The sequence below is a fragment of the Myxocyprinus asiaticus genome, chromosome 27 (assembly GCF_019703515.2).
Source record: "Myxocyprinus asiaticus isolate MX2 ecotype Aquarium Trade chromosome 27, UBuf_Myxa_2, whole genome shotgun sequence".
Lineage (NCBI taxonomy): Eukaryota > Metazoa > Chordata > Actinopteri > Cypriniformes > Catostomidae > Myxocyprinus > Myxocyprinus asiaticus.
Genome location: NC_059370.1, coordinates 25,411,895 through 25,420,851, shown reverse-complemented (window position 1 = coordinate 25,420,851; position 8,957 = coordinate 25,411,895). Strand labels below are relative to the sequence as shown.

The window sequence follows — 8,957 nt, the reverse complement described above, 5'->3', positions numbered from 1 at the left end:
ACCAGTAAAAACAGACATGTTTTACATTGTTTAACCAGGCTGAAGAAACAGACAGGAAAGTGATTAGTTTGGAATCAGTGTCAACTCAAAGGAATGTCATTACACTTTGCAAAGATGAGGCCATGAGCAAAATCTTTTTTTTTTCTATACATCAGGGAGGACTACACATGAAATGATACCAACAGCATTGCTTTTGTTTACAGTAAAGGAAATATCTGTGATTTTGTATAATAGAACATATACATTTATTTAGCAGAAACTTTTCTCCAGAGTTCACAACTATTTAGGTTAAACATGCTATACAGTTGATTTGAGAAAACATTTGCAGTATGGAAAATTAGTTTTCATTAGTTGGCATGACAAACATGTGCACTTCAGTGTTTTTCTTGAAGTGTTTGTATATCATCCAGATGAGAAGTGGCAATTTGACTTTCTGAATGACCTGACTTTGCCTGGCAAAGGAGCGTGGCAAGACACAGCAAGCCCACAGAGCAAGGAGAGTGCGGCCAAACATTAAGTAATTTCACACTCATAAAAGGGCCCTTGTGTGTGCATACTGTATTTCTGTGGGTCTTTATCACTTTCAAAAGGGGTCACTTTCGGCACTGGAAATTGGCTGGCAAACCAAAATGCAAATGAGTGGACCAGCCAGGAGGAAAACATGACAGCTGAACTCAGCTGCACTCTACTGAAATGTAGCTGCACTCAACAGACAACTGAACATGAGAGCTATACTGGTTCCAGGACAGAATGAAATACTGTTCCCATGTTAATTGTCAGTGACTCATGATAATTTAACAGCCTGAAAATTCTGTGACTGTGGTGACATTTTTGTAAAATGACATTTCGTGGATCCTTACTGGTATTGCAGCAGTTCTGAAGTGAAATGCTCACTGAGTGGTGCTAAAAGTGAGTTAAATTTTCTCCTAAATAGGGGAGGTTAATGCTCTATCGAGTTTTAAGTCAACAAGACCTCTCCCTAATCCTTTAATGTAACCAATATTGTCATAAAAAGCAAATGTGACATGGAAAACACAACTGCTGAAGCAACCACATGATTTTGTGATGCTTTTATGACACTTTGTGCTCATGTGTCGACTTGCATGCCCTTCAGGACTTGTATCCCAGTCCTTTGTGTTGCAAGTGCAACACTCTATCAGTTGAGCTACCACACAATTTGATCACACTTTAACATGCTTGTGAATGTAGTTGGTTATGTAATGCAAACGTAAACAGGTTTTGCCTTATGTTATGCACTATAATAAAAGTCATGAGATAGCATTGTGTGAGGAACAGGGTTAAAAGTAAGCGTTTATGAACTGATAATCTGTCATTTTACTTGTGATTTGTGTAAAAGGGAATAAAAGTAGTTGTCGTTGTTTTTCTAGTGCCTCTAGAGTTAATTTCAACAGGAAAGTGCTGCAAAATGTACTAAAAGCCACATACAAATCATTTAGCAAAAATGTACCTATAGTTACGTGATTCTATGAGACCAGGTGGTATTTAAAGTGTTAACATGCTTTCTCAAATCTAGCCAAGTAATTTAATGCCAAATACTGCAGATAGCACAAACAAACCTTAATCTACAAAGCATTTACTATATTGTCCTTTCATCCTTCATCTCCACATATTTGTAACAAATTTCAATACCACTACATTTTGCAATGGACTGATTTGGAACAGTGTTTATTCGAGTCTGTTTTTATAAAAGCAAATAACATTATATAAAAAAATAAACACTTCTGAGAGCACACTGAAAACTACCATTTATATTAATAATTCTAATTTACCAAATTCTTGATAGTAAAATCTTAAACGTGCAACATTACCAGGGTGATTTAACACTGGTGATACTCTGGAACTGTCAGCACGAAACACCTCTATTGCAGCTGACAAAACTCATGGATACACTGATTATAGCAGACATAATATTTAAAAGCAGAATTGCTGAGTGACTTAATATTGAGGCTAAATACTGAGAGAACATGCATTGATTACAAACTGGAATTAAAGCTGTTGAAGTTGTAAGTGATTATTGTATTTTTAATTTCTTTTTTTTTTTTTTTTTTTTTTAATGGGACACCATTGAAAATGTCCCTACTACCTGACACATATTTCTGAAATAGGTGTCCTGGCATGTCTCCTTCAGGTGTCCTGAAAAACAATACCCATCTCTGTGAACTGTAGTGACAACTGCTCTGTAGACAGCAAAACAGAATCTAACTGCTACTGTATTGTTTAGACAGTCAGAAGTCTTTGAGGAGCTCTCTTCCTGTCAGTCAGTAAATAAGCGTTCAGGTTGCTCACAACAGGTTTGCTGAAAGGGCAGGATTTAGGAGAGTGGAGGCTGTCTAAGTCTGTTGAAAATTTGCCTATAGGAAACATCACTTACAGCACCTTTAACTTGTGGAATGTTAGTAGTGCTCTAGACCAGTGGCAGTGGTTCTCACCCAGGGGGCCTGGGCCCACAAGGGGGCCTCAGCAAACTTCAAAGGGGTCCTCATGATCTGAAAAATTATTTAAAATAAGTTATATTTAAATAACTTGATTCAAAAACACTAAGAAATCAAGATTACAATGTAAAATGCACAGCTTGGCATTCACTTGAACAATTTTTTGAGAAAGGGAGGGTGCTTGTGAATATTGTCTTGGTTTGTGGGGGACTCTGTGTAGAGCTGTGATGAGGAGGAGGGTGGGCCCGGGCCGTGAGGGCGCACGCCGGGCCCCAATCAGGCTAATCAGCTAATCAACTGGATACGGCAGTTAGAGAGAGAGAGAGCCACATGCAGCTGCCATGTGTGTGTTAATGTTTGTGTCTTTTTGTTTAAGTTTTCATTAAATATTACTTTGATGGTTCATACGGTTCCCGCCTCCTCCTTCCCCATTTTAACCCGCCTGCTACATTGGTGCTGAAACCCAGGAGGGAGGAGGGATGGGCTGTCATGGAGTCCTCGCCACTGCCGTCTGCCCAAAGGAGCAGCCGTGGCTGTCTGCCGGGGGACGGAGGAGTCGTTGCCGGCCACCTGGAGCGGTGGAGCCGCTACCAGGGGCGGAGGGGCTCGCTACCGGCCGCCAGAACACAGAGGGGCGTTCTGTCCGCCAGGAGTCGGAGGACTTGCTGCTGTCCACCTGGGGAGGAGTGGCTGTCATCCGCCAGAGGGTGGAGGAGTGGTCGAGGATAAGACGGCATGTCTGGGAACTGGCGAGCAATTTTTTCTCTCTCTCTTCTGTCTCTCACTGTTGCTCAACCTTGCTCTTTTCCTCTCCCCTTTTCCCTCCCCTTGTCTCCCTCCCAGGTCTCGAGGATGGTGGAGAAAGCCTGCCGGCAGTCGCGGCCGGAAAGACAATGCTCCTCGGAAAGGGGGATGTACGTCATGCCGTGGTTCCCCGGCCTGAGGCAAAGGAGGGAGGAGTGTGATGATGAGGAGGAGGGCGGGGCTAGGCCGTGAGTGCGCACGCCCAGCCCCAATCGGGCTAATCAGCCGAGGAGAGGGATAAAGATGAGCCGGATGCGGCAGTTCAAGAGAGAGAGAGCCACACGCAGCTGCCGTGTGTTTATATTTGTGTCTTTTTAAGTTTTCATTAAATATTACTTTGATGGTTCGTCCGATTCCCGCCGCCTCTTTTCCCATTTTAACCCCCCTGTTACAAGAGCATTTAGGAGAACCATGTAAGGTCAGCACTATGCTTAATGTAATTATACAAAAAAATAAAATAATTTTTTTTTTTTTTTTTTATCAAACTTGATTGCATTTTCTTGCCCTACTGTACATGAACGTTGTGCTTACAAATTCACAAAGTACTCTTCATATCTGAAGTGCAGACTGACAGAATTTCAATTCAGCAGGTCTTACAAATGGCATACCAAACAGATGAAAACTTCAGCATTCTTTGGAAACCAAGAGGATGATGGGTCGCCTTACAGTGTAGACAGAATTCTTGAAACCTGAAGCTCCATCTGTCAAGAACTCATAGGTACCACTTTAATGCCATGGGCATTGATGTAAGTAAGCAAGACTTTGGCTCTTCTCTCAATAACATCAATGAGTTTTTCAATGCCTTGACGGCCACCCTGACTCTCCCAGTACTGCTGGTCTAGGAACAACGATTGCAGGAGCTTTTCTCTGAGACGCTGAGATCTCAACACAGATACAGACTGATCTGGTAGCCTGAAAGGAGGAAGGGTAAAGAATATTGTTATGCAACATTTATTTTTTAAATATTCTCCAATCATAATACAATCAAATGAATGATTAATTTAAAAAAAAGAAAAGAAAGATAATTTCATTTACTTACCCTTATGCCGTCTCAAACTCACATGAAGATATGATTTATATCCATATAATAAGTCAATGGGGTCCAAAACTTACAAATGCCAAAAAGGACATAAAGACAGCATAAAGGTAATCCATACGACTTCAGTGATCTCCTAGACACGATCATGAGAGAAGCTCGATTACAAGTCCTTGCATCAAGCGCAAGGCCCTCATTGACGTGCATCATATGGATAAACACAATTTTCTTTTTGAAAATATCATTGTATGTGTTCCACAGAAAAAAAATAAAGTCATATGAGTTTGAGATGACATAAGGCTGAGTAAATGAGAGAATTACCATTTTTGGGTGAACCGCTGCTTTAATACTGATTATTAAGGAATATGAGGAAATAACCACCTTTTCATCATTTACAGCATAAAACACTATCTATGTGTGTGTATAAATTCTAAAACTCAGTCCAATGCTTACATAGTTTTCACAACCCCCTTAAAGCACATAGTCATAATGCATAGAATGTGCAAGCTATAGCACTCAAAACACAGTAATGGACCACCAGCTCTTCTGATTTATGTTATGGCACAACTGAGCTTGCACTTCCACAGACTGAAATGGCAACCAGTTCCCAGAGGTATCACATTAGCAGTATTGCCAGCAGAATCCCTTAGCTCAGATAGCATGTGCCAGAATGTTTGCGTATGTGTTTGCCTATGTCTTCAGTGGTGTTGGCTAACTGAAAATCTAAACTTGTGGCCTCACAGGAACTAATACTTGGGTGCAGTTTGTTAGATTGAATTACAGTAACCAGGTTAAGAAAGAACAAGAGATGAAGATACCCAAAATATTTTTTTATTAACACATTATTGCCAACAGCATTTGAATGTTGGTGTTAATAAAAAATGTGGATATCATCTTCTCTTTTTCTTACCAGAAACTTGTAAGGTTTGTAATTCAATCAAATGATCTGCAACTAAATATCATGAAAGATCAAGTGATCATATCTGAACTTTAACATTCTCTGTGAAAAAAGTATATGTTTGTTCTTGTTTTACTGACTCTTTAATCCCCTCTAGTAGTTTGAAGTCCAGATTTTCCTCATCCCGGTCAAAGTAGCCTTTGTTGTTAAAGAAAACCAGGTGGTGTGGGTCGTGTCGGCGGTGGACTATATGGGTGAGCTCTGTGTTGTCCTTGTCTCTACATTCTCCATGGTGACCAAGCTCAACACAGGTGTCTTCTGGGCGTGGCTTGAACCCACAGCAGTTACTATCTAGCCGTTCATAAATCTGTGAAGATACACAATGCCATCTAACTTCTGCTCTATGGATTTAAATACCTAGTTTACCAAATTCAAACTATAATAATAATTTACTTTCTCTGAATATGCAGAATGTTGCTTACAAGAAAAACTAATGAATGTGGGGTAGAGTACCTGCAGCAGGAAATCAAAGACTACCAACTTGCTCCATTCATAGTGGTGGATGCTGGTGCAGCTCCATTCTGGTTTAGGGGTGACGCCCCGATGCCAGCACTTGTACTTGAGAGAGGCTTGGTATGAGCCCCAGGTCAGTCTCTCAGAGGGGTGATCTGCATCAACAACTGGGCTTATAGAAGGATCCCACAAAACTACTGGACAAGGATGACCATCTGAAAGGAGATGGATATTTTGGTATAACCATCAACATCAGCCATATTTGCTTTCTCCATAGCAAGCAGCGTGTGATTACACTGGAAATTAATACTGCAAAAATGAAACGCTGGAAGTATTTGTTTACTTAGGCTACACTAAATGCATAAATTGCATTGCTAGATATACCAAATTATCAAAGTAAGTGGCATTTGCAAATATGATGCCGCTAGACCTTTTCTCAAAACTAACTCCACTTGCTATTTTTGCAGTTACTTTAAACAAACTGGCCTGCTGGTCATTTAAATTAATGTATGCATGCAGTCAGTTCCCTTCAGTTTAACACGGTGTCTTAGTAGAGCAACCACAAGTGAGCTTAGTCATCACATTATCCATGGTCCGAAGTTAATCTGGCTCTTGGGACAAAAATTCCTGAATACTGACAACCATAAAGAACAAATTGTCTTTATTTTGAACAGTACATCTACTGTTTAATAATTTAAAACCTAACAAACTGCTTTTTATGATAAAGTACAATCACACTTTTCAGGCAAAACATCATTCTTACAATAGAGTAAATGCCACTTGGTTTGGTTTTGTTTTGATTTATCTAAATCAATGACAATGATATATATTAAGTGTGCCTAAAATGTCCATATTCTTTTGGAGTCAATGTTTGTCTGCAAATGCTTATTCTTTATTAACTAAAAGGTGCACTCAGTAACTTTTTGTTCATGTCATCTTGGACTTTCAGTGACACCCAGTTGTGTGGATCTAGCATCATTCAAAATCAATAGTTTTCTGTTACAGATGCCTTTGTATAAATTTACTATTCACAATCAGCCATGATTAATTTAATCCAAGCTTGAAGCATCCAATAAAAAGACAGTTACTGAGATTAAGCAAGTAGAGTATTCAGCTGGTCATGCAATTCTAAAATGGCAGCGCCCATGAGGGCGCCCCTGCCCCATGTAGAATAAAAACGTTTTTATAAGATTACTGATATGATTAGAGTCCACATCTCATGTGAGTGCTCGTGATATTATACATATGTTTCAAAATTACGATTCATTGCTTAAGGAGTAAAAAACTGAGTGCACCTTTAATGTACATTAAATAATTGCAATACGTGCAAATAAAATAACAGTACCTCCAAGAGAGTGGAATCTTCTGCTGACAGTTGGCAAAGATCTGTTCAGTCCCAAGACCCTGTCTAGATGATAGGCGAACACCTCACTCATGTCCAAGGGTCGTTTGACAACACCGCAACATTTGCGACACCCATCAGCATCGTCCGTGTGATTTGTTACACTTTTAAATAAAATTAATGAAGAAAGCCCCCGAGGTGTCACTTCTTCAATATGCGTGATTTTACTGTCGGCAAGAAAGCGCATGGCCGCTATGTCATCATTGCTGAACCATGGAGGAGCTCTTTGACTGTATATCCTGATGGCTGAATAATCACTGCCAACAAACCGGTCCATTTTATTAAACGATTGCTCAGAATATCCTAATCGTTTCCATGATTTCTCATTGCCGTTTGTATTTTTGTGTCCCTCGTACTTGTTCGCTTTGTCCTGTTTGCCATCCTTTGAGCCCTGGTATCTCACTTTAACTTTCTTTCTCCGGAATTTGGGTCGCACTGTGCCCCTGATGATGGCAGGCTTGTGCCGCTTAGACTTGAGCGTTATGTACACCACATTAGACCTAGTTGGGATGAAAGATTCATTCGCCTCCCCATCAGTAGGGTCCTGATTAGTTTTACTCTGAGTATACACACTGCCAGTCCAGAGGTCGGGACGTTTGTCTTGGTGAGTAGACGCGTGATTTACATGAACCGTGAAAAACAAATACACAAAACACACAAGAGCTATAATCAAATATTTCCTAAAGGCGGAATATCTCCTACAGCAGTTACATACTTTCAAAAACGTTATGGAGCAATAAATCAGAGTGTCCCCTATATTTCCAGAACGAGTCGAATACGTATCCATTGGTATGGGTTTTCCGCATGATTTAGGGGCTGTTCAAACCGAACGCGTTATTGCGCTAAAAAGAAAGCTAGACGCGGCGAAACGCACAAAACAGAACGCAGGTGTCTCGGGAAGCGCGTTTAAAAGTGGACGTTCTTTTTAACCCGAAGCGGCGTCTAAAAAACGCGCCGCTCCTGCGCGAGACCTTGAAAAAAAACAACGAGACGCGATCAAAACGCAACGGTCAAAAAGTTGATTCCCTTTTGTACACGCATGGGACAGTGTTTGTTTCGTTTACATATTAGGTGGTATGCAACTCCAGACGCTCCGCTCAACGCAACAGCTCCAGAATGAATGAAGACAACTGTCCCAGTGTCGGATAAGCTGAGATAACAAACCCGAATTAATAAGAATGTCGCTTATCTTCACTGTAAGCGAGCGACGCGAGACAAAACTAGAAACCAAAGCCGTCTACACTGCAGGTGTATGGGGAATAATTTAGAGTTCTAAACTTAACAATCCTGTTTGATGTAGGCCTATCTGAACATAAAATTCGGGCTGGTGGTGACAGCGTGGCTGCTCACAATAGGCTATTTTACATGGCCTCGGCCCAACTAGTTTCAAAACATCATGTTCCACCTTTTGTGGACAGTCTCTAAAACAGGAAAGTGTCTCATTAACCAGGAGGTCTGTCAGGAAGAGCACAAAAAATAATGGAAATAGCACACTCGCTACTAGGGAGAGACATGCATGCAAGTTCTGCTCTTGAATTTACCCGTTTTAAATCTATGAAGCAACAGGCTACATTTTAACCCTTTAATGCGTACCTCGGGTCTTCAGTGAGCTAGGACCTTCTTCCACCCCCCGAACCTCATCCATTTTTTTTTTTATTTTTTTTTTTAAAGAGTTGTGTCCACACATTTTCGACCTCTCTCTTCTGAATAGTGTAACAACAAAAAATATATGTTTTATAATTAATTTCCAAATTAGGGTCATTTAGGGTCACTGAAGACCTGAGATATGTTTATGATTATTTCATATCTATTTAAGTTTACAATCACAGGATATAAATTTTTGTTTATTAC

At 40.3% G+C, this 8,957-nt stretch overlaps 1 protein-coding gene across 2 annotated transcripts; it reads right to left on the bottom strand.

Annotated features, from left to right (window-relative positions):
- Positions 1 to 2,040: 2,040 nt before the first annotated feature.
- gask1b (golgi associated kinase 1B) lies at positions 2,041 to 8,424 on the bottom strand. 2 transcript variants are annotated; one of them, XR_007893389.1, is made up of 5 exons: positions 7,050 to 8,424; positions 5,705 to 5,919; positions 5,332 to 5,558; positions 3,866 to 4,169; positions 2,041 to 2,507 (listed from the first exon to the last, which is right to left on the bottom strand). XR_007893389.1 is itself a non-coding variant. In XM_051658707.1 (4 exons), exons 1-4 carry the CDS (start codon positions 7,891 to 7,893, stop codon positions 3,962 to 3,964), a joined length of 1,494 nt encoding a protein of 497 aa, XP_051514667.1. In that variant the 5' UTR covers positions 7,894 to 8,424; the 3' UTR covers positions 2,041 to 3,961. The 2 variants fall into 2 exon arrangements, 1 of the variants encoding a protein (XP_051514667.1); XM_051658707.1 differs by having other exon boundaries at positions 2,041 to 4,169.
- Positions 8,425 to 8,957: the final 533 nt, after the last annotated feature.

Excerpts from the sequence above, each read along its gene's own strand:
- gask1b (XM_051658707.1), bottom strand. The coding sequence starts at position 7,893 with ATGGATACGTATTCGACTCGTTCTGGAAATATAGGGGACACTCTGATT. Across the intron at positions 5,920-7,049 it reads AAGATTCCACTCTCTTGGAG|ATGGTCATCCTTGTCCAGTA; the intron begins GTACTGTTATTT and ends ATCTCCTTTCAG. Across the intron at positions 5,559-5,704 it reads TCTTTGATTTCCTGCTGCAG|ATTTATGAACGGCTAGATAG; the intron begins GTACTCTACCCC and ends GTATCTTCACAG.